This window comes from Amaranthus tricolor, chromosome 10, assembly GCF_026212465.1.
Source record: "Amaranthus tricolor cultivar Red isolate AtriRed21 chromosome 10, ASM2621246v1, whole genome shotgun sequence".
NCBI lineage: Eukaryota > Viridiplantae > Streptophyta > Magnoliopsida > Caryophyllales > Amaranthaceae > Amaranthus > Amaranthus tricolor.
In genome coordinates this window covers 11,451,589-11,477,516 of record NC_080056.1, presented here as the reverse complement: position 1 = coordinate 11,477,516, position 25,928 = coordinate 11,451,589, and the positions used below count along the sequence as shown (strand labels likewise).

Sequence of the window (25,928 nt, the reverse complement as noted above, 5' to 3'; positions counted from 1 at the left end):
ATTGACAACTTTCCTCTAGTACTCCCTATCAAGGGAGTACGAGTATGGACTGTCCGTTATCTTTTCTCACCCAAACTCTATTTTCGAGCAGGATATTGAATTAATGATAATGATGACCTCATATACACCTTGGCTGCATATAACTCTCTTTCCAAGTGCACTTTAATGAAGCTCAAAGCAGTTCTTTATGGATCAAGATCATCATGCAAGAATATTTTCAACTACAAATAAACCACACACCCTAAAAAAATCACAAAAATTTTAACAACCTCATCCAGTGACATCGTGAAGGCAACTATATAATGTTGATAGTCTAGTGTAGCATGTATAGTACTTTTATTGTCCACGTTCCACCTATTACACCGTGAAGATTGAATTTAATGTCTATGGAAACAAACTGCAATCACCGCACGACTCTCTTTGCACGCATGTCAAATGAAATGTTTGAACTTTAGAGCTCCATTCAAATTTCAAACGTAACGCCAAACAATCTCATTTGAACCTAAATTTTCACCAAACTGTTGATACCCAATACATGACATGATTTAACAATAAAAATCCCCTCCTCTTTTAGCCACCAATATCTTTTATGTTCATTCTTATCAAAACTAATGGGATACACTTGATTGCATCAATCGTTTGGGTACAAACATTCATAGCACTACTTGATATATCAAGTTGTACATGACAAGTAAAACTACCATTCATAGGTATTGTCTAACGACCCATTACAAATTCTGTACCCTAAACATTGTTAGCGAAAATGATTTTGCCCCCCCCCCCCCCAATTAAATATTGGCCTTCTAATATTTACAACAAAGCTAAGCGATCGCCGATTCTCCATACTTGAAATTTATAAGTGAACAAACACATTACAAGAGAGCAAGCAGTCTATTTATATCTTTAATCTTGAAGGAATATTTGGGCTGATTTGTGAATGAATTCCTTTGCAAAAAAATTTGAATTAATTTTCATGAGATAATGTTTCAAAATCTTCATGGAAAAATTCAGAATTATTGCTCCAAATATGCGGATGCGTTCCAATGGCTCAATATTTGTTTAATTTTGAAACAATGGATTTGGCTTTGATTTGTGATCTTGCAATATTCTTCAATTAATCTCATGTATCCTTGGTGTATCTTCAGGATTTCGGCTGATTATATGATATCATAGCTGATCGTTTTTGCCACGATTCTTGTTTCACAAACTTCGTAATTTTCAAACCAATTGAGCAATTTTATATTTAAAGACTTGACAAACGAAAAAACGTACAACAGAACTAACTACGAAATTTAAAAAATGACTCAGTTCATGACTCAGTTCATCACACCGACCCCTCTATGAACTTCATCTTGGATCTCCTTCCAACTTCTCACTCCTATCAACTCCACCATCACCACTATCCATAAGCACTTCTATACTAGAATGTCCACTACTCATATCCATTTAATGAGTCATAATAGTCTCCAATGGTGCTATAATTGTCCTTGAAACGGCCCCGGCTATGCCCACCACCACTTGGAAAACTATTATTCTTGGTGGGGATTTTAAACACATCATCAAATTACATAACTTGTAAAGCTCTGAGATCTTATTCTAGAATCAAACCAAAGAATATCATCATTTGCATTATTAAAATGGACTCATTTCTTGAATTTGAATTATGTGCATAATTTGTCTCAAAGATGATAAATCTAAATTATGTGTTGCTCTTCTTGTTTTTGAAAAAGTCATAGGAGATGATTTACCTTCGGGTTTGATGCCATAACTTTAACACCAATATCATCCATTTTTATTGTGAATTTTAGTTGTTTAATGACTAATTGGTATTCAATTGAGCTTAAAGTAAAGTAACTTTTAAAAGTTACAAAAAAGAATAGTTTTTTGTCAATGTAAAATTTGTGGATATTTTTAATGTGAATAAGAAAAATCAAGTAAAATAAAAAAGATGATTGTGGGTATTGTAACGGTACTTGAGAGAGACCCTAGTAAGTCAAAATTTCTTGTCGTGGTGTAGGTTTATGTTCTGATGAGGTAACAATTAGGTGGTGGTTGTTTGGTAGAGGGGCTGGGTGGTGGTGGTGGTGGTGGATGCATGGGGTAGATTAGTTGGTGAGCCCATGATTGTTTGGTAGATGGGCCAGGTAGCTAGGGCATTTTTCTTTATTTTTTTTGGTGTTTTTTTAAGTTTATATAAAAGTCAAAAAGCAAAGGTAACTTGTACATGTTACAAGTCATTTGGTTGTTTCATTGCAAATAGAAGTAAAATGTTGGAACTTTGTAAAATAAATGTAAGATTGACCCTCTATCTACAAATGGGATAAATTTTAGCGTTTTAGAAGCAATTTTTCCTTTTTTTATTTATTTTAAAAATTCTGGACAGAATTAACTTTGTTCATCCTCATTTTAATATTAAATATTCCCTCCTATTATTTCTATTAGTCCCATTTACTTTTGGGTTACTATTCACTTATTACTCTTAATATATATTTGTCTTAATCTATAAGTTAAAACATAGTCAAGTAAAATCTAGTTTGATTCGTCTCAATGTAAGGATTATTAATATCAATTTTTTATAATTTTTAATTAAACATAATTAAAGATATTAAGAGTTAAAATATTATCTCGGCAAATGTGAAAAAAATAAATGAAACTAATAAGTTGAATAGGAGGGTAATACTTATAGTCCTCACATATCTTCTATCAACTTCATTTTATAATTTTTATATTGTATGATTCCCATATATTTCTTAGTAACTTTATAAGAATATTATTTTAATAGTTGTAGTTTTCATTTATTTTCCTTTAACTATCTTTCAATATTTTTAATGTCTATAATCTCTTCTTTTCCTTCATTAAAAATTTTAAACAAAAAAAATTAATATATATATATTCAACATCTAAACATATTTATCTTCATCAACATTTGTGAAAATTTCTTTAAGGTAGGAAGTAATACTCAATCCCAGTATTTCCAATATATCAACTATCCATTATTGTTCCAATATACTAGAATCCATCAGCAAAAATGAAAACATTTTGCGAAACACAAGAAATGACAGATTATATATACTAATAAGTAATAACTTAAAACATTAAAATTATGGATCTATAAAAATTTTTCAGATATTACAGTCAAAGAATTATTTTAACACTTTTAAACAGCTTGTAAGATGACATATATCAACACATCTTCAAGACAAAACAGGACCATGATTGGTAGTATATAGCATGTACAAATCCACATTGAAAATCCCTAATTGATGTAATCAGTGGTAGTGGGAGTGCAGGACAGCAAAAACAACCATCACTCGATCACTTCATCGGATGGTCGCATCCACGGCCAATTTTTCTCACAAAGTTCACTCGAGGATGCCCCGTCATTGTCTTTGATATTCAAATCTGCACCATGCTTCACGAGGTATTCAGCAATGGCTTCTCTATCACAAACAACTGCGTAGTGCAATGCGGTTTGTCCTTCATTGTCCTGAAATTGTAAGCAGAAATTGCTCAGTTACTAATATGCTGGACCTTCAACCGACAACTGTGCATTTACAAGTATTGTCAAAAATGAATTTGTTACAACTTACAAGTTTACAAAGAATTTTATTTTAGAGTTATATCAGCTCCGAAGATATGATATAAAATTTTGTTTACCAACTTAGTATCTGTACCCAGAAGCGAAAACAACAAACAAAAGCTGACCAGAAAGACTGGTTGAGTTTAAACAACAATGCCAAAGTCTTGATCACATAAATATGAGGGGTGGAGTGTAAACCTTGATGCATAATAGAAATACACAGAAAAAGCACCGAGGAAACTCTATTCCGTATAGTTATAAGAAAATGTCAAAGATTCAAAGTGGCATGCTCAAATGCAAACAAAGATTTAGATCTCTGGCAAGCTCTAGCTCGGTAATGTCAAAGAGTGAAAACAAAGCTCGAAGTCAGACATAATGACAGAAATAATCACATGTCAACAAAAGGAACCAAGCAACATTGATATCCCAAAAAATACAACAGGGTTTCGAAATTTGTATTACTATTATGGAAATCATTAGTAGATTCTACTGAAAAAGGGAGGCAGGCAGATCCCGCAAATATTGGCCAGATGAGCCAGGCCAGGGGCATAATTCCAAATCAAACAAAAGAACGATAAGGCAAACCAACACCATACATCACCTTAGCATTCATTTCCACATTCTTGATACAGAGCAATTCTATGACAGGAAGATGGCCACGATCAACTGCCCAATGCAATGGAGTCCGACCTTCACTATCTGAAGATAAGATGCAAGACTTTTACCAAGAGTGATTATAAGCAAAACACGTAAAGTTGTTAGCTATATTTTACACCATGTTCTCACACAGATGACACATGAAGATAGTCTTACATAATTTGTTAAAGCTATATCCTACAGTTCAGCAATGCACATCAAGATAAATAAGTAACAAAGAAAGCAGTATGCCTTGTTGGGTGCTTTCCAAGAACAGTATAAATTCCATTCACAACGGGAAGAAGAAGCCACACTGTAATTTCTTCCAGAAACTCGAAGGTACCAAGTACAGTTGATTCATCTAAAGGTTCCAACAATTATCACCTCATTCCATCACTTGATTAAAACAACAAAATCACACTAAACACCCCACCCAAGAAAGACTTTCATGATCTACACTGTTACTACAGTGCTTGAACTAGTAACAAATAGATGGATTCTGAACCATATATGATTTTCCTCCAAGAGCAAAAGGCTCACTTCACAAGTAATACATGTCTGTAACAAATGTAAATTTTAGGAAAGTATTCCAGAAAAAAGTTAATTCATTCCACAATCAAAATCAAATTCCAAATTTTAATATTGTTTTTATCTTTATCCTGGGGGAAGGGGGATGATGCTGCGGAAGCAATGACATCAGTGCAATAAGAACACATGGATTTCTAAAACTAACCTTTCAGATTCACAGAAATGCCACTCTCAATACATTTATGCAAGTTTTCTAGATCACCTTCTCTTGCAAAGCCATGAATAGCATCCATTTTCCTGAAAAGAAAAAAAAATAAAACAGCACAAGAAAACTTTACTAATTTTTTCCCAATTTCAGTTCACTTTATAATGAAAAGTCAAAAATAACAATACTTTCGTACATTCAACGGCTATAATCAACTTCTTAGCAGTGACCTAAGAATGAAATGCAGAACACCAATACTCATAGAAATTGAAAAACCTATATAACCAGACATCAAATTTCATTGAATACCCCATACGAAAATCTTGCATGGAAAACTAGAACAGCAATACTCAGAAAAATACATACATTATTTACGTTATTTTGCATATCATATACTATCCTCAGTTTTTTTTACAAGCTACACTTCCCCAAAAAAAATCGCGTAAAAGGGAGAAGTGTAGCTATTAAAAAAATAGAGGTGGTACTTGTATAGTAATCACACAGGTTTTTTAGTTGATTTTATGGAGTTACATAATAATAAAATCATTGCAGTTCCTTGAGCTACTAACTACTTCTCCTTCCTATATAAGCACAGTATGAGCCACAAAAAAGGTCCAATCATTTTATGGTAGAGGTTAAACCAAATTACAGAGAGCCAAGTATAGATATAAAGGAACTAACAATTGATCATGGAAACAGGCCTCAGGATACATCACAGAAGTAAGCAACACTTTGAACCATTTTAAAGGACAATGAAGGCCAGATTTTTTGGGTGATAGGCCCAAAATCTTCCAACAGATGAAAAGATAAAAGCCTAGCCAATTATGTACATAGTAGATACAAGACAAAGGAATTGCAATTAAATATAAAAGATTAAAACACATTCCAGAATCATGAAAGCTTACAATTCAACTCCAGATTCCTCCTCATGAACAAAGCTGCTAAAAACTGGTCCCACAGGTCCCTTGGATTCGGAATTATGCCCCTCAGCATCTTCGCCTTTGGCTTTCTGTTATAATGACAAAAGAATGGAATGTTACATAAAAATTGGAACAAAAATCAAATGACACAAATAAAAATTTGCTTTCTTTTTTGGTGGGGGTAGGCATCTAAAACAAAGAATCTCACATCTGCTCCACCACTTGCCCAAGAAGGAAATAGTTCTGTCACAATATCAATATACTTCTGCATTGCATCCTCAGGAGGCATAGCACCCAATTTCTGCCATGCATTCCTAAATCATTGCCAAAAAATTTACTGTTAGTCGGCAAAAGAATCCCACATGAATTTTTTTGGAGGGTAGCAATTATGTTTTGGCACATTCACCATGCTTAAATCATAAATTAAGGGTAAAAATAGGATGATTAAACATAATTTGTGAAGAAAAAAATCCCTAAATTTGGTCCTTGCTGCTAATATGATGCCTCAAAGTTCTAACATGCTCAATTGTAGTCACTTTTATGTTTTCAGTCCTAACTTAAAACAATTACCTTCATTTGGCCAAACTTTGAGGTGTGTGTTTTTCTATTGGGAATAGATATGTTGGTGACCATAGGTTACCGTGCTGATTTTGATGTTGCAGACTGTGTAGTAGTACCATTGGCATTTATTTTTAATTAACTTTTATTAATACATTTTAAATACCTTTTTAATGTTTTAAAAATTACTTTGCCAGTTATTTATGGAAAAATTGCATGTAGCGAAACATTGGAAAAAAAGAGTTTCCAGGTCGAACTTCAAGTATTATATTAACTGGGAAGAACTTAACTAGTAGCTACACCCAACAAGCTATTTGACCAGGAACTTAAAATCAGGAAAATTTTTGTAATTATTTAATTTGATGAAAAAATGTTAAAATAAAAGTAAAAGGATAAATATAAAAATTAATATTAAAGTATAAAACACTTACCCTTTCAAACCTCATTCGGGTGCTCCCATTTTTCCCGGCCACCCTCGTGTTCCTCTTCCTTCTCTAGCCACTAAAACTCCTCGTCTTTTTCCTTCTTTGCTTAACACTCAAAAGGTAACAATACAACAAGATGCATATTTCTTCCTTGCTATTTTGGTCTAGTGCATCCATATCTCTCCATTTTCATCTCGTTTTTAAGTGAAATCTGAACTGGGGGGAAGGGGAGTTCAAATTGGAAAAGCTACAATCTTTATGAACTCAAAGTTGAAATAAAGAGGAGGGGAAGTTGGCTTCAATGTTTTCAATGGGGGTTTCAAGGATCTAAACTGTTTCAATGGTAGGAAGAGGGTTTCAATGGGGATTTTGGTGGTCTGAATCATTTCAATGATGGAAAACGGGTATCAAAACGGGGTGAAGGGGTGTGTGTGTGTGTGTGTGTGTGTGTATATATATATATATATATGTATATATATGTATATATATATATATATATATATGTATATATATATGTATATATATGTATATATATGTATATATATATATATATATATATATATATGTGTGTGTGTGTGTGTGTGTGGGTGTGTGTGTGAAACGAGAGGTATAAACCTAACTCAAGGATCACTAATAAAGGTTTAAGTGAAGGTTTATAATGTATCAATGTGTAGGAACCAAATAATGCAAGATAGTGATGAATAACAATAATAAAGTAAATAATCAAGGCAAGTATTTAAGGTGGTTCACCAATTTTGGGACATCCACTATCTCGCCAAAGATTATATTAATGTGTTTAAAGGAGAAGTAAGGCCATTAGCACAACCACGTGTATACATATGTACATGCACATCAAATCAATGGCCAGTTGTACAACCATATCAACAAATGACTTGATGTTCAGGTCACCAACAGGTAAAAGCATATTGCATAAAAACTAACTTCAAAGTTCATCCCAACAAAAACAATACTTAAAGTATGACATGTAACTTTTTTTTTGCCAAAGTTCGACATATTATATGCAATTTTTCCTTTATTTATTTGATTTTTAAAATCAATTTTAGTTATCTACGTTAACTATGATTAAATACATATTATATTATTTATAATAATTAATTTAATTGATTAGTTAATTAACTTTATAAATAATTAAAAAATTTCGCCTCTTCCCCAAACATCAGCCACCAACTTCATCAATAACCACCCACCACTAATGCCCAAAATTTCTTCTTCAACATCCTGCAAACACCAATAATGGCAAAACTTCTCCATCCATGTCCCTCAAACTCCATTAATGCCTAAAGCTTCTCCCTCCTTTCATATCCTCCAAACTCTATTGATACCTAGAGCTTCTCCTTTCATATCTTCAAACTCTATTAAGTCCTAAAGCTCCTTTTCCATAATCTCCAAACTTCATTACCGTTGAACACGAAAATTAGATTTGTCTTCCATATCCTCCAAACTCCATTGATGCCATTACATTCATTTCTGTTGGTAATCGGTATTAAATGGTAAGAATGCTAACGAAGTGTTAGTGTAATTTGGTAGGGAAATCCCTTGACAGGTTTAATGGTTATTCTTTTTCTCCTTCCATCATCTCATTTCTACAAAAAATTTATTCCAATACATTAACATATGAAAATGTGGTATTATGTGTTCTCGAAAAATTGTAAACAAAAATACTTTTATGATCAAAGTTTCATTACCAAAAAATGGCATGATACATTTCATAAGTATTTACCCTACAAATCATCCACATTACCACCAATTAGTACCAACAACCAAATAGGTCGGAAGGCCTTCCATATTAAAGTAAGGTTTCAATTGAAATTCAATTTTTATTAATGCCCGAAACTTCTCCTTCCACATCCTCCAATGAACATTATTGTCCAATATCATACCATCTTCTTTAATGCCTAAAATATCTCCTTCTACATCCTCCTATCGAAATTATTGTCCAGGAAATATATTAGAAACAGTAGTTGTGTCTTTTGATTACATTGTTTATCAAGATTTTAATTAAAAAAAAAAAAACTTTGTTGAGGTCATAGTAGAAAATTCACCCTAGGTTTGGCCCAACGAAGGTAATTGTTTAAGTCTGGACTGAAAACATAAGATAGACTAAAGTTGGGCCAATTAGAAAAACATTGATTTATTTATTAGAGCCACCTAACTTCATACAAGGATAATGTTACATACACTCGACTCTTTATACCCTATGCAGGAGCCACTTACTAACATTACGATGAGTGGAAAAAAATTTTATACAACAAAAATGTAAGGGATCTTTATCCTGAAATATTCCTCATTTCTCCAATTAAGAAGTCACCATCCAAATGATATGAAACATAAGCCACTCTTGTTTGGCCCACACAATGCTAATTTTCAACGCAAAGTATCTCTTTAAGTTATTGCCTCTCCACTTCCTAGGTACTACTTAGCCATTCAATTAACTTCCATCCCCAAACAAAGTTGTACAATTCCACAATAATCAAATGCTCTGACTCAATGAACTCCTTGCAAGCATACTAACCATCATACTACATTTCCCCATCAAATAAGCATAAATGACAAAATGTGCACAGCTTGGTGAGTCATTTTAACATCAATTTCACCAAAAATCACAAGAATGTTAAAGTCCTAAAACATCTCGGAAACAGTAGACAAAACTTCCCAAAAGATCACGGCATATTTACACTAAATGGTCCAATAATTCTAACACCAAAATTGCCCAAAATGTATCCCCTCAATTTTCCCCAAATCAATTTTTGTTTATAAATGATAAACTTGATCATATTCAACATTAGCAAGAAACTAGACAAACAAGCTATAATCCAGGAATCCATTATCCACCTATGGATACCTCTTACTTCCATGATAGCATCGATGTGTTAGCTTCAAAGTACATAACATATAAAAACCAATCCATACACTTAAACAACCATCAAATCCATTCATCAAAATTTCAAGACATAATTTAGGATGACTCATGTTTGGATGTTCCCCTACTTCCTTCTATTGATTTCTAACAGAATAAAAACTAAAAAATGCTATTACTGTGACAATACTTTCATCCCAATTTCCATACTTTTCATTCTTCTCTCCTCCCTCATCATTACCCCTTCCTTGTTGTCTTTAACCAACAACCTTCTAATCAAAAAATCCTTACCATCATTTCTCATAATGAAGTTGATATTTAGATACCTTGTGCAGCTAAAAAACCTCGTTTCTTAACCAATCACGATCAGCGACTACTATTAGTCAGACACCCATCACACAAATAAAATCAAGTCCCACTTCAATAACTTCCCTAGATAATAACACAAACCCAAACTAAACCACCGACAACCCAACTCTTACTTTCTTGTCACATTATAATGCTTCTGTCTAATAAACACTTACCTCCATCCAGAAAACACGCACACTAAAGTAAGGCATCCATAAAAAAAGCTGTTCACTGTCTTTAAGTGTACTAGATTATTCAAAACTAGATTTCTCAAAAGTAGTCAAGTCACACACTCCGATTCTAGAATGTTACAGAACCATTCAATAAGCATATAAAGCACATCAATCAATAAAATTTAAAAATGAAAAATAAGTAATCTAAACAATAGCGACAGAAACAATGTAAATGTCATCGACTACTCTAAACGTTCAACAGCAAAAGCAATTGCAAGATTAATTAAAAGGATCAACAAATACCATTTGGCTCTAGCAGCCATCTTAAAGGCTGGAGGAGGCGGGGCACTACAAGGACCTTCAGTAGCAATCTTATACAAACCATAAAGCTGAAGTTGAACATCATTTCCAACTTTACTCGCCATTTTATCAGCAGCAGAAGCTGCAACGAAAGCGGTAGCAGCACTAAAAGCTTCATCAAGCTCAGTACTCTCAACACCTTCCCAATCATCATCATCTGTGACAACATCATCTAAAAATGCGTCAACCGCAGTAACACTTCCTTTCTCAGCTAAAACGGAAGAGTTATCATCACTAATTCTCGACGCAATTTCACTCAATTCTCCTTCCGATACGGTCGATTCAGGTTCCGATTGAACTGATGGTTTCCGAATGTGGCGTGTACTTGAAGTAGGTTGTTGAATTACGGCCTTGACATTTGATGCACGAGAAATTGACAGATTTTCTTCCCGGAATGCAGTAATAAAGGAGATTAGCTTCGCGAGAAGGAACGAAAAGACTAATCCAATGAATATTGATTGTAAAAGTTGTTGCCAATCTGCTCCCATATTTGTAACCCTAACCCTAAAACAAAATCCTAAGATGCTCAAAAATGGAGGCGACAGAAAGAGATTGAATCAAAATCGGTAAACAAAAATCGATATTGATTTTGAATCAACAATTATGTGTGGTTGAAAGTAATTTGAATTAAATTGATTATTGTATGGTGATCAGATTCGAGAAGAGAAAGAGATAAACGGGAAGAGGATTGAGATAAAAGAGGTGTCAAGAAATGAAGATTGGGAAAAAGTGCAGAATTTTTAAAAAGTTGACACATGAGGAAGATGAGCTTAGTAACACGTTTATCTTTTTGTCATATGCTTCAACATCGTCACCGCTTTTTATTTTAATGCACCAACATTGTAATTGTCATGTCATTTTTCCATTTTTAGTTACCTAGTGGGATCAAAAATTAACTTCGATTTCGACTTTGACTTCAATTTTAATTTTTATTTTGATTCACTTTCCACATACTCTGTAAAAAAGTTAAAAAAATTATCAGAAATAATATAATCTTTTACTTATTAAATTTTTTGACATATTTGTATAAATTAAGATTTCATAATCATTTATAAATAAAATAGAAAAGACTATATAGATAGTTGAAATAAAAGAAATAAAAAAATACATGATTTTCTAATACATTAAATGATATGACCTAAGAAGTAAAAAATCAATTAATATGCATAATTTTATAGTCATAACTACAAAATAGTAAAGTCAAAAGATAATATTAGTCATAATAACATCGATGACATCATCATTGGATTTTAGAAGGAAAATTTTTGATAAGATTGTGACACGTAAACAATTTTTAAAAGTGATGATGTCACCTGTGTTATGTTTTAGCAACAGCTATAGATAATTTGATAATTGTAACACATCGGCCCCTCGGACTGCTGGTGACTACTTATGGAGACTGTAGACTGTAGACTGGCTTTACAGACCAACACAAGTTTTTCCAACGCAATTTAGCTTCACTCGTGCGGCCCCGAGATCTTAAGATTACTCCCCCACCAAGCACGCTTAACTGTGGAATTCTTATCAAATGGGCTCCCATGAAAAGAAGATGCATCTTGTTGATATGAGTAGTCTATCGATCCTTTTTCAAGCTAAATCTGGGATATTCACAATAACAGTAGTATGCAATTACATCTTTCTTTAAAATTTATATTTATATGTATTTTTATAATAACAAAATTCGTGCATTGCACGAGTCATACAATACTATAAAACAAAGGGAAATTTTCACTTTGTGATTTTATAGAGCTCGTTGTCATAAAAACTTATCTCAATTACAACATAACTTTATTAATATTATAATTTGATAACTATAATATGCAATTGCATCTTTCTTAAAAATTTATATTTATATGTATTTTCATACTAATAAACTTCATGCATTACACGAGTTTGTATACTATGGCATGTTCTCTTCGTCTGATCTGAATTTACTAAGGTCTGATTTGATCTGATCTGGTCTGATTCAGTCTGATCTGATTTGAATCTTTCTGATCTTGTCTGGTCTAATTTAATTTGATCTGATCTGATCTGATATGATCTGATCTTATTTGGTTTCATAAATATACCTTCTTCTTCTTCTTCTTCTTCTTCTTCTTCTTCTTCTTCTTATTATTATTATTATTATTGTTTCGGTTATGAAACAAGAAAGTGGGATACACTTGAAATACCTGGAGATAAGTAGAAGTGTTATCAAGAGTAGCGACTTATGAGAGGAAGCGACCTGAAAGCCTGCAACACAACACGTTAGACTTGTCCGGGGGGTGATCTCCCGGAAAACCCCTCCGACGCTCAAGTTAGAACGTAGATCGGAAATTAATGAATGACAGATTGTAGAATGAATGCAAGAGGGTTTTGATTGCGATTGCTAATGCTAATGCTGGTGTTTGGGAAGGCTAAGGGAGTAATGTAAGTAAGAATACTAGGAAAGCTATTTCAGATGATCTTCCCTTCTTGATGGTAGCCCCTATTTATAATGGTGAGGAAGGGAAGTTGTTTCTGAGAAGAGATGGACTATCATGGGAGTAATGAGCAGTTATCAAGCCTGAAACAAGGAGAGCCAAGCATGATTGAAGAGTGGAAGGTGGTGGTTAGTTATTCTCCTTAAAAGGAGGATAGCCAGAGAAGAAGGATGGCAGGGAAGTTAGGTCTTCTGGAGGTAAAAAGCCCAGGAACCCTCCAAGGAAGGCGGGAAGTCCAGCAGAAAGCCCATTGACCAAAAGTCAAAGTCAATCCGGAAAGGTCAAAGGGTATTTTAGTAACATGATGCTAATAATATAAATAAATAAAAAAATGTTACCATGACATTTAGCCCCACGCATGAAGAATGATGTGAGGAAATAGCCCCAACGACCGGAAATATCTTACTTTATGCGGAAAAGTTAATTGTCCATCAAAACCGAATTCACGAAGAAACATGGATGTGGAAGACATTCGAATGCCCAAGGAGACGAATATATCCACAATCTAGCAGACCTTCTGACGGATTATGAAAATTGGGCTCGCAAGCTTCGAATCGACTGTTCATATGCCAAATTCCGAGTCGTAAAGAAAAAGATATGGCTTTTTCAAATTAGCCATGTAAAAATGCAACAAATCTGAGTCAAGAAGACAAACAAGGCCGTGGCTTAAAGTAGGCCGTGGAGTAGCCCCGGGCGTATATATAAGGCAGCAGCAGAATCATAGAGAGGGCGCGGATCCGCGTCCTCCCATTCAGTGTGTTCCGTGACATCACATACAACAAGTTCCATACTTAGAATATTTTTCACATCTTGGCCCACAGGGGGGTCTGACTTATCAATCCTGCGGACGAGCTGCATACTTGAAAAATCTTCAAGTCTTGACCCACAAGGGGGTCCGTCTTATAGACTTAGCGGTCAACACAATGAGTCTTCCTGACACCCCATCGTATTATGAACAAGAAACCGCGGCTTATAACATGCCGTAGGATGATTGGAGTCCCGATCCAGGCTCCTGCTTTGTTGATATCACGGAAATACTCAAATACTTAGAATATTTTTAACAAAATAGCACCAAAGGAGGGTCCGACTTATCTACCGTACGGATGAGATCATCGGTTTGTCTTGATGGCGCGTGATACCAAGGATATTTATGAGTCAAATCCCAAGCAATGACGCAGCATGGTATTCACCCCAAGACATTTCTACACCTGTTTGAACTATGCCGCGAACTAATAGTTCACGTCTTCACTCGCCAGTTCAGCATGAGAATCCCTCTTCGATACTTAGAATATTTTGAGAAAGAGAAGGACCACCTGGGGGTCCGACTTATCGACCACACGGATATCCCTGATATTTGTGGAAAAATGTTCAGTACTCCGTCAAAACAGCCCCCATTATTCGATCATAATACGGAATGAGCCCCGTAACTCGCATCTTCGATCCTACGGACACACATGAAAGGTTCGATACTTAGAATTTTTCACCTGGACCAGGGTCATTTAAGGGTCCGACTTATCGAATTCACGGATGAATATGAAGATCAGCTACTTCACTTTTATCATTCCTTATTTTTATGACGCGGAATAAGCTCTCAGACCCGTGCCCTCAATTATACGGAAATATGGGACTTCTCCCATACTTGGGTTTCTACATCATGACTGAGTGCACCAAGGAGTCCGACTTATCGATCACACGGATTTCCTTCTCCCTTGAAATATTTCCATATCTCCTTCCTTTACATTTTATCCGCCGTATCTATAAGTCGGACGGTTGAATGTGTAACCTTCATACTTAAAATGATTTTCCTTTCTGGAGATTCAGTTTAGGGTCCAACTTATCGACCCTCCGGACACATTCGAGCGCTGAAGGACTTAGAATAATAGTTTATAATCTACCCCTCCCTGGGGGTCCGACTTATCGACCCACCGGTTGGATGGCTTGATACTTAAACAAATTTTTGACGTTCCTCTCTAATTGGGGGTCCGACTTTTCGACCCACCGGTTGGATGGCTTGATACTTAAACAAATTTTTGACGTTCCTCTCTAATTGGGGGTCCGACTTTTCGACCTCCCGGCTATATTCAGGAATTTAACACTTAGAAAAATTTTGCAACATTACCCTTTCAACTAGGGTCCGACTAATAGACTTCACGGTCATTATTAAACACCTGAGATAAAATCTGATAGCTTCCCCTCATTTGGAGTCCGACTTATCGACTTCCCAGCTTTCCTTCGGAATTCTACCCTTTCATTCGAATGCTCAAGTTCCAAGTGAAGCATTTATTGCTGCAGTAAATAGGGTAGTTGGAATAGTTCCATTTCACCTAATCTTCATTAACTCCCTCAAATCTTCAAATTGCAAGAAAGAGAAAGTAGAGAGAGACGCTCTGACAATCCTCATCCCTTCTTCAAACTTCTGACAAATCCTTTGAAGATCTTCAAGGTTTCTGACAGATCTTCATCAAGTTTCTGACAAATCTTCAAATTTCTTCTTAAGGTATTCAAACTTTTCCCAGATTTTTCGAATTTCTTCAAGTTATTCTTCAAACTGTTCTTGAATTTCTTGAATTTCTTCAATCTGTTCCTGAATGTTAGCCTAGAACTTTGAATTTGTTTATGAATTTAGTCTCTATTCTTTACAAGTTTCTACTACTACTTTATTATTAACATGGATGTCGCGACTACTCAAGAGACTATAGCTAACTCAGACACCAACCCTACTAACTTGCCGGAAACTCCTTTGATAGTACGTAGGCGTCTTAATAAAAAGGGGTTACCCATGAATGACTCGGATGAAAGTAGTTCGGTGAGAATTACCCCCCATTATGAACCAATAAAAGCTGGGGATGAGTCGTCTGTATCCCCTATATACCCTCCGGAGATTATGAAAACTGCTCCTTGGGAAGTGAGCATTGCTTTCTTTCCAAATTACTTGCCGCGAATAAATCCTGACCTAGAAGGGTTATTGTATGTAGATATGGAAAACCTTGAAGGATCAGCCGAGTCTTCTGGAAGGGAGAGTGCAGCGCCAGTTCCTCCTCCGTTCTACATTCCAAACGGCGGGCCCCTAAACTACTTCATTGATTTACAGACCAAAAGAGATCTAGACAACCGTCGGGAGGCCATCTCTCAAAAATGGGGTTTGAAGGACAATATAAACATTATTACCCCGAGGAATTATGACACCGTTAGGTTTCCTCCCCCACATTGTATAGCTGTATACTTTCCTTCCTTTGAATTAGGACTTAGATTTCCTCTTCACCCGTTTTTAGGGAGGTGTTAGAGTTTTTGAACATTTCAGTGCCCGAGTTATACCCAAACGCCTGGGGTTGTATGGTGGCCTTTTTGATCTTATGTAAAGTTTTGGCCGTGCCACCAACACTCACAGCTTTTAGATATATATTCAGAGCCCGCCTATGTAATTCACAATCATACGGCTGTGGCTGGATTACTTTTACACACCGTCGAGGACTGAAGATAGTCCAAGACCTCCCCGATAACCAGAAAGGGTATAGGACGAAATTTGCATACTTATATAACTCAGAGGGATGGAATATCAAGACCTCTTTTGACATTAAACCCAACCTCTCGGGTTTTAATAATGGGATCCCGCAATGTTCTTTTAGTGACGCGGTGATCATTGAATATGCAAAGATGGACGTTCAATTGGGAAGGAAACCAATGAACGTCCAACTTAATTGGATACCCGGTCGTCCTGAGTTGGAGAATGAGAACCTCCTCTCAGCATTCGGCATCAGCTTGGCTATCGATCGGAGTAAGAGTTGCCGGGTTTCTTCCTTTTCTTTTCTATAACACGTTTGACTGTTTCTAACTCATGGTTTTACAGGGATAGCCAAGGAAAATCTTCGAGCAAAGAGTCCGGAGCTGATGAAGAAATTCAGCGTTTTAAGACTTGCTCAAGGGGCCATCCAGCGGCCCGAGGATAAGCCTCTTCCCCTTCCTCCGAAGGTATAACTTCACAACGTTCTTCGTTATGAAAGACTTCTGTTGATTCTTCCTAACTTTTTCCTTTGCAGGACTCGGCGACCGTAGAGAAGGGTCTGGAGGACGTGCCCTCGGAGCAAGAGGCTCTCCAACTTCTTGAGGAGAGAAAACAAGTTCACATCCCTGATGAATCTGAGAGGGTGATTCCTCCTCAGAAGAGGGGGGTGACGAAAAAGAGTGGGAAGAAGAAGAGGAAGCGGGATTCTTCTTCCCACAAGGAGAGCTCGGCCAAGAGGCCCTCCGCGGGTACGATCCCTACGGCCGTGCCTCTCATAAGGTCGGTTGAAGAGGAGGCGTCGCCCCCCTTGGACTCTCCTCAACCAGCTTCAGGCAAGGGGAAAGAGAAGGTAGGGGAGTCTTCCGCGGCTCCCTCATCGCAGTTTGCCGAGGTTTATCGTCGTCGGGAAGTTTTCCCTTTTCGACACGAAACACCCTTTCCAGAGTTGGGGCATAAGGGCTTAATTGTTCGTTTTAACAGGGCGACGTCCAACTTAATCAGCAAGGTGGACGTCGACCTACTAGAATCTATGCCCCCCCGTGATAGGGTGCGTCAGGCACAAGCTTCGGCGGCAGAGGTAATGACTTCTTATGCTTAGTGATTTGATTACTTGTTGTTTCCGGATTTCTTTAATAACCGTTCCTTTGTAGGCGATCATACGGTTGGCTTTTGAGCTCGACGCAAACCGTCAAAGTGCCGCAGACCAGGAAACCATGGCCGCCCTTACCTCCCGCTGTGAAGAGCTGAATGACGAATTATCAAAACTGCGGGAGGACCTGCCGAGCTTAAAAGAGAAACTGGCCAAATGTTCTGAGTTGAAAGAACGCTTGGTCAGGACCGAACAATGGCGGGAAAGGTCAAGGAAGCAGCTGGACCAGACCATCGAGAACTTAGATGCTGCTTCCACCGGGTCTGCGAGCCTCAGCCATGAAGTCGGCTTGCTGATGGATACCCATGCCAAGCTCGTTCATCAGAACCAGCAACTTATGCAGCAAGTATCGACTGATTCTTCCCACTTCAAGATGATCCTATCCGCGGCTAAGGTGTATAAATTGTGCTTAACCAGGAAGGCCCGGATAGCTCGAGACTGGCTTCTTTCGGATGAGCCGGAAGCGTCGAAGTTTCTTGGAGATCTGACGGCGGAGATGGTGAAGGCCGGGACCCTGATCAGTGACGAAAAGTATCGTTTGGCTGCCGCAGAGTTGGGCATGGATTTTACCTCCCTTCAGCAAACTGCTGATCAGAAGGGGAGTGAAGCTTTGTCCAACCTTGCTCCTGTCTTGGACGGGGAGTCGGCGGTACTGGTCGACACTGTCTGGGATGCGGAAGAAAAGAGAGCCTGGTCCGAAAGGATGGATGCTGAGGCTGAGAGGGAGGCTTTATGTCTCGACTTGGATCAGCTGGCTCTCTCTTCTCCTCAGGCGTCAGATGTCCCGGAAAACTTGACGCTCTCCAACCTGGAGGTTTTGTGCCTTGATCTATCGAACCTTATTATTGACGAAGGTAGGAACCTCCAGGGCTTGTCCCGAGAGCTGTCTGAGATCGGGGTGGAGCCGTTCAACGTTGAAGATTATGTAAGCTTCACCCACAGTCTTGAAGAGGGGAGGATCGGGTCTCCTCTGCCGCCGGATGAAGACGTCGAGGCTTTTTTGGAATATGTATAATCTTGTAATTTTGTAATTTGATTTTTGTAAACATTCAACTCTGTATTTTGAATATTTGATGTATATATATTTCTGATTATGGAGTTTATTCATGGTATCCATGCTTTTGCTTGTTGAGCCGTGGCTTCTCTCGTCTGAGGCCGCGGAATATTGCTTTGTCACGTGCAGGCGACATCAATGAGATTTGTACTTAGAATATTCAGCCCTTAAACCCCAGTACGGGGGTCCGACTTGTCGATGTCCCGGTTGGGCGTATCTTAGTGGGAGACTTGGGGTTTTTTGAACTAAGGGACACCAAACTGGGGGTCCGACTTATCGATGTCCCGGTTGGGAAACATCCTGATGAAAAAACTTAGAATTATTTTGAACTCAGGGACCCCAATCTGGGGGTCCGACTTATCGATGTCCCGGTTGGGAAACATCATTTAGAATATTTCGAACTTAGGGACCCCAATCTGGGGGTCCGACTTATCGATGTCCCGGTTGGGAAACATCTTGGTGAAAAACTTAGAATTATTTTGAACTCAGGGACCCCAATCTGGGGGTCCGACTTATCGATGTCCCGGTTGGGAAACATCATTTAGAATATTTCGAACTTAGGGACCCCAATCTGGGGGTCCGACTTATCGATGTCCCGGTTGGGAAACATCTTGGTGAAAAACTTAGAATTATTTTGAACTCAGGGACCCCAATCTGGGGGTCCGACTTATCGATGTTACTGATTTAGTAAGATTTGCAAACATAAAAGCCATATATTAATGATTGATAAGGATACAAGCGATGATTGAAGTAACTTTGAAATACAACGCAACTATGTTGCGGAATGACTGTAGTCGCGGATTGGTAATGATAAGTCTGTCAACGATGAAGCTGCTTATGCTGATGCTAGTTACTGATTGCCCCTTGCGAATTTTATTAAATGAAGAATTTTTTCAAATGGTCTCCATTCCATGGTCGGGGTAGTCTTTTCCCTTTCATGTCTTCTAGTTTGAAAGTTCCGTCCCAGTTGGCCCCTAACTTTCCTTTTTCCACAATCTTTCCCGTAGCTTCAATTTTCCGGAGGACCAAATCACCAATTTGAATGCGTCTGGTTTTGACGTGGCGATTGAAGCTACGGATCATTTTTTGTTTTTGTGCTATTGATCTCAACATTGCGTTTCCTCTTGTTTCTGGCAGCAGATCTAAGTTTGCTCTTTTTCCTTCCTCATTTTCGTCGTGTGAGTAGTAGGTGACCCTTGCGGAAGGTACGCCTATTTCAACTGGGAGCACGGCTTCGGATCCGTATACTAAAGAGAAAGGTGTATGCCCTGTTGCGTCTTTGATGGTTGTTCGACTTGCCCATAAGATGCCTGGTAGTTCTTCATCCCAATTGCCTTTGACCCCCTCTATCTTCTTCTTAATGCCATTCAGGATCTCTTTGTTCGCGGACTCTACTTGACCATTAGTTTGCGGCCTGGACACCGAACTGAATCTGATTTGGATGTTAAACTTGTCGCAGTACTCGATGGTGTTCTTGCTGACAAACTGTCTTCCATTATCTGTTATGATCACCCGGGGGATGCCGTACCTTGTGATGATATTCCGCCATATAAACTGACAAACTTGTTTGTCCGTGATTGAGCTAAGGGCTTCTGCTTCTACATATTTTGTGAAATAATCAATGGCCACAATGATAAATTTGCGTTGCCCTTTTGCCGGAGGGAAGGGGCCAAGGAGATCAATGCCCCACTTGTCGAAAGACAGGACGGCTTGCATGACGGTCAAGTAATTAGATGGCTTCCTTTCTATCTTTGAGTGGTACTGACATTCAGGACATCTTTTGATCAAATGTTCCGCGTCTTCTCGGAGTGAGGGCCAATAATATCTACTTCTAAGGACTTTCCCAATGACAGTTCGTACCCCTTGGTGTATACCGCATCCACCTTCGTGTATTTCGCGGAGGATATAATTCCCTTCTTCAGGGGATACGCATTTCAGGAGGGGGTGTGTATATGACTTCTTGTAGAGCGTTCCTTCGTGGAGTTCGAACCATCTGGCTTTCTTCCGGAGCATTTTGGCCTGACTTTCATCTTGGGGAAGCGTCTGATTCCGCAAATATTCGATGTACGGCTCCATCCATGTTTCTGATCTGTCGATGGTATCAATCATGAAGTTGATGCTGGGGTTAGGAAGCACTTCCCAGATTATGTCTCGAGCCGCGGATGTTTCTGCTGAGCTGGCAAGCTTTGCTAGGGAATCAGCCTGGGCATTCTGGGATCTTGGAATGTGCTCTAATGTGAACTTGTCGAACTTTTGAACAAATTCCTTTACTTGCTGCAAGTACATTTTCATGCTATCATCTTTAGCTTCGAATTCCCCGCTCACTTGTCCAACGATCAATTGGGAGTCAGAGAAGGCGGACAATTTTTTGGCTCCCGCTTCGTAGCAAATTCTCAGTCCCATCAATAATGCTTCATATTCGGCCTCGTTGTTGGATGCTGCGAACTCGAACCTGACCGCCCTTTCCATACGGACCCCGGCGGAAGACACAATGAGGAGTCCAGCCCCACTTGCTGATTGTGTTGAAGACCCATCTACATACAACTTCCATTCCTGATTGGGCTCAGGATGATAGGGGAGAGTGCTTTCAGCAATGAAGTCAGCCAGAGCTTGGGCTTTGATTGCTGTTCGAGGCTCATATTCGATGCCGAAATCCGCTAGCTGGTTTGCCCAATCTGTGACGCGGCTTGACTTGTTTTTCCCTTCCAAAATCTTTCTCAAAGGTTGATCAGTTCGGACGATGATCTGGTGGGATTGAAAGTATGGCTTCAATTTTCTACTTGCCATCACGATTGCAAATATGACTTTCTCGATTTCATCGTAGTTCCCTTCTGAGCCACGGAAGGCATGACTCACATAGTATATAGGGAGTTGTTTCTTTTCCCTTTCCGCAACCAGTACTCCGGATAACGAATATTCGGATATAGAGACATATAGGACTAGCTTCTCCCCTTTGATGGGCGAAACTAGTTTTGGCAAGGTGGACATGTGCTCTTTAAGTTGGCGGAAGGACTCTTCTGCTTCTGCTGTCCACTCGAACTTTTGTTGTTTTATTGTTTTAAAGAAGGGTGAACATTTGTCCGCGGACTTGGAAAAGAATCTTCCCAGAGCAGCTACACATCCCGTGAGTTTTTGTACTTCTTTCACGGAGGTGGGAGATCTCATATCCTGAATTGCCTTTATCTTGTCAGGGTTTGCTTCTATTCCTCTTTCGTCAACAAGGAAGCCAAGGCACTTTCCTCCAGTAACTCCAAACACGCATTTTTCTGGATTGAGCTGCATTTGGTGTCTCCGGAGGGTTGTGAATGTTTCTCGGAGGTCTGCTGCATGTTCGGACGCTTGTTTACTCTTTGCAATCATGTCGTCCACGTATACCTCCAAATTTCGGCCTATCTGAGATTGGAACACTTTGTTTACCATTCTCTGATAAGTGGCTCCGGCGTTTTTTAAACCGAAGGGCATGACTTTGTAGCAGTATACGCCGACATTCGTAATGAATGCTGTGTGCGGTTGATCTTCAGGGGCCAACGGGATTTGATGGTAACCCGCGTTAGCATCCATGAAGCTCAACAGGGCGTGTCCTGCTGTAGAGTCCACCAAACGGTCTATCTTGGGAAGCGGATAATCGTCTTTCGGGCATGCCTTGTTTAGATCCGTGAAGTCGACGCACATTCTCCACTTCCCGTTAGATTTTTTGACGAGAACTACATTGGAGAGCCAATCAGAATATTTGCATTCTTTGATGAATCCGGCCTTCAACAACTTCTCTACCTCCTCTTTGGCAGCCTCTATCCGTTCCCTTCGTTGATGTCGCAGCTTCTGCTTCACGGGTTTATAGCCGGCTTTTATGTCGAGTTTGTGACACATGACACTTGGAGGAATACCAGGCATTTCTTCCGTGGAAAAAGCGAAGACGTCACGGAACTCAGTAATGGTGGCCACTATGTCCTGTTTGACCGTGCTAGGAAGATCTTTCCCTATCTTGATTTGTTTCCCCTCGAACATATCTACTGCCTCGTATCGTTCTATGGGGTGAGGCCTTTCGTGCGTGCTGGGATTTTCCCTGTATACGCTCATGACAGCTGGAACGTTGTCTTCCCTCTCTCTTTTTGCAGGTGTCTCGGAAGACCCGCGCTTCAGGGTGTTGACGAGGCATTGGCGAGCCGTCACATGGTCTCCCTTGAGAATGCCAACTTGTCCATTATCTGTCTCGAATTGCAGCAAGAGTTGATGGGGAAAGATTGCTGCCTTGATCTTATTAATGAGTGGGAGCCCCATAATAGCATTGTAGGGAAAGTTGAGATCTACCACTGTGAACCGTATGGGCATGGTCCGGCTTTCATTTTTCTCCCCTACCCGTACGGGGAGAATGATCGTGCCCAACGGAATGACCTGACTCCCTCCAAACCCAATCAGTGGTTTGTCTAGGGGTTGTAAGTGCTTTTCCTCGAACTTCATCTTTCTCAAGCACTCCATTGTAATAAGAACAGCCGTGCTTCCCGTATCTACCAACACCCGTCTGACTTTCATTTGCCCGATTTTAAGAGTGACCACAAGAGGGTCGGTATGGGGTTGTTGTAGCGGTTGGGAGGTCGTGGCATCGAATTTCATGACCGGTCCCTTAGATGAGGCCATGGGAGGTCCTTTCAGCAAAGTGTGGACACTGTTTTTTGCAGCCCGGATAGTGGGATATTCCTCAGTGTATCCCCCAAAAATCATGTTGATAGTTCCTTGAGTGTCGGAACTTTCGCGTCTGACTTCGTTCCTCTTGGGGGATCTGCGTTTCTGTTGCCATGGCCTCCTTTCCCCTTCTCTTCCAGCATTATAATCCCTCCTGTTGAGGAACCTAGACAGTTTTCCTTCGTCAGCCAACTGATGCAGGATGCGTTTTAGTTCGCGGCATTGTGCCAGAGTGTGGGCGTGCTCTTTGTGGTAATCACACCACAGATTATAGTTGCGCCTATCAGAGGGGGTGGTAACAGGAGGTGGAGCTGGCAATTGATCTCGAACAGCAAAGAAAATGTCCCTCCTGTTTCGATTGAACATTGGGTCGTTGCCTCCGTCTCCTAGATTTCGCGTCCTAGTTTCTCCTTCTGCAACATATACTTGTCGGGCTCGTGGAGGTCCCATATCAGATGGTGGCGCAGGACGACGCGACATGTAATTCTTTTCCCTTGAAGAATGTTCCTCTTTACGTCGTGAGGATTGAAGGGAGGACCCGGCCTCCTTCTTTTCGGATTTTCGCCTTTTCGGATCATGTGCCTGACATATTTCCGAGGCCGTGACATAGCTTTGGCATTGTTTCATGGCCTCTGCGTACGTCTTTACTTGACTTTCAACCAACTGGAACTTCAGCCGTTGGGCCTTCATTCCGTTGATTAGGGCGTTTAGCGCAACCGACTCCTCCAAATCAGTCACTTCCAGCACTGCCTTATGGAACTTCTTAAGATATGAGGATATGGATTCTCCTTCCAATTGAGTGACACTAAGCAGGTGGAAGTTTGATTTCTCCTGCCTTCTTGAGGCTATAAAGTGGCCCAAGAACTTGCCCTCTAGTTGGGCAAAGTTGTGGATGCTTCCTCCGGGAAGGGAGGTGTACCACGTCAAAGATACTCCTGTAAGAGTAGTTGGAAAGAACTTACACCATAACGATGAGTTGGTGGTGTATGACAGCATAAGGTTCTTATATGCCGTCAGGTGCTCCTGTGGGCATGACGTGCCATCGAAAGCAGCCATGTTCGGTACCTTTATTTTCCCGGGATTGGGAGTATTCAGTATCTCCACGGCCAGGGGAGAGACTAATGATATGGGCTCTTCAGGGAGGACACTCTTGTCGGTCTCATTCCGCGACATGGTGGCGGAAGTGAGGGGACGGCTAGATCCAGCGAGTTGCGCCTTCTTTCTTTCCTCCCTTCTTTTGTCTACCAGGGATTGGACGTCCTCAGACGTCTTTCGTTTCTTGCTCTCCAGGAAGGTACGGACATCTTGAGAGGCGGTTTTAGATTCGCCTTCTTGTGTATCCGTCTTGCTGTTATGCGGGTAGGTTTTGGATCTCTCCCGCCTGTTTTTATTACGTCTACTGGAATGGGAAGTCCTCGAGTTCCCATCTTGAGATTCATGAGACTTTGTTATCTCATGATGGGGCTCGATTCGTTCCTGCAAGTTTTTTATCTGAGCTGCCATGTCCTCCAGTACTCTTTGTTGAGTAGGGGTGTTACTTATGACGGCGCGGAGTTGTTCAGAGAACGCGGCCGTGAGATTTCGTGCTAGCATGTCCAGATCACGACGAGTCACGGCTTGATTGTTAGCGTGACCTGCGGAAGTGTCTGTATCTGTGCTATGCACGGTTGCGGTTTGCGTAGGATTCTTTTTAGGAGCCATGACTTTTTGTCTAGTCCCCACAGACGGCGCCAAACTGTTTCGGTTATGAAACGAGAAAGTGGGATACACTTGAAATACCTGGAGATAAGTAGAAGTGTTATCAAGAGTAGCGACTTATGAGAGGAAGCGACCTGAAAGCCTGCAACACAACACGTTAGACTTGTCCGGGGGTGATCTCCCGGAAAACCCCTCCGACGCTCAAGTTAGAACGTAGATCGGAAATTAATGAATGACAGATTGTAGAATGAATGCAAGAGGGTTTTGATTGTGATTGCTAATGCTAATGCTGGTGTTTGGGAAGGCTAAGGGAGTAATGTAAGCAAGAATACTAGGAAAGCTATTTCAGATGATCTTCCCTTCTTGATGGTAGCCCCTATTTATAATGGTGAGGAAGGGAAGTTGTTTCTGAGAAGAGATGGACTATCATGGGAGTAATGGGCAGTTATCAAGCCTGAAACAAGGAGAGCCAAGCATGATTGAAGAGTGGAAGGTGGTGGGTAGTTATTCTCCTTAAAAGGAGGATAGCCAGAGAAGAAGGATGGCAGGGAAGTTAGGTATTCTGGAGGTAAAAAGCCCAGGAACCCTCCAAGGAAGGCGGGAAGTCCAGCAGAAAGCCCATTGACCAAAAGTCAAAGTCAATCCGGAAAGGTCAAAGGGTATTTTAGTAACATGATGCTAATAATATAAATAAATAAAAAAATGTTACCATGACAATTATTATTATTATTATTATTATTATTATTATTATTATTATTATTATTATTAATA

The 25,928-nt window shown here is 39.4% G+C and overlaps 1 protein-coding gene across 1 annotated transcript; it reads right to left on the bottom strand.

Moving 5' to 3' along the window:
- Positions 1-2,935: 2,935 nt before the first annotated feature.
- LOC130825041 (acyl-CoA-binding domain-containing protein 1-like) lies at positions 2,936-11,422 on the bottom strand. The gene is made up of 6 exons (XM_057690067.1): positions 10,555-11,422; positions 6,078-6,183; positions 5,855-5,958; positions 4,950-5,041; positions 4,182-4,279; positions 2,936-3,487 (listed from the first exon to the last, which is right to left on the bottom strand). The coding sequence occupies exons 1-6, from the start codon at positions 11,097-11,099 to the stop codon at positions 3,308-3,310; spliced, it is 1,125 nt and encodes a 374-aa protein (XP_057546050.1). The 5' UTR covers positions 11,100-11,422; the 3' UTR covers positions 2,936-3,307.
- Between the last annotated feature and the right edge of the window lie 14,506 nt (positions 11,423-25,928).

What these genes read in the sequence shown, in the direction of transcription:
- LOC130825041 (XM_057690067.1), bottom strand. Translation starts at nt 11,099, where the DNA reads ATGGGAGCAGATTGGCAACAACTTTTACAATCAATATTCATTGGATTA. An exon ending in ATGGCTGCTAGAGCCAAATG is followed by an intron (nt 6,184 to 10,554) that starts GTATTTGTTGAT and finishes GCAATGATTTAG; the next exon opens with GAATGCATGGCAGAAATTGG. An exon ending in GAGGAATCTGGAGTTGAATT is followed by an intron (nt 5,042 to 5,854) that starts GTAAGCTTTCAT and finishes TTTTCTTTTCAG; the next exon opens with GAAAATGGATGCTATTCATG.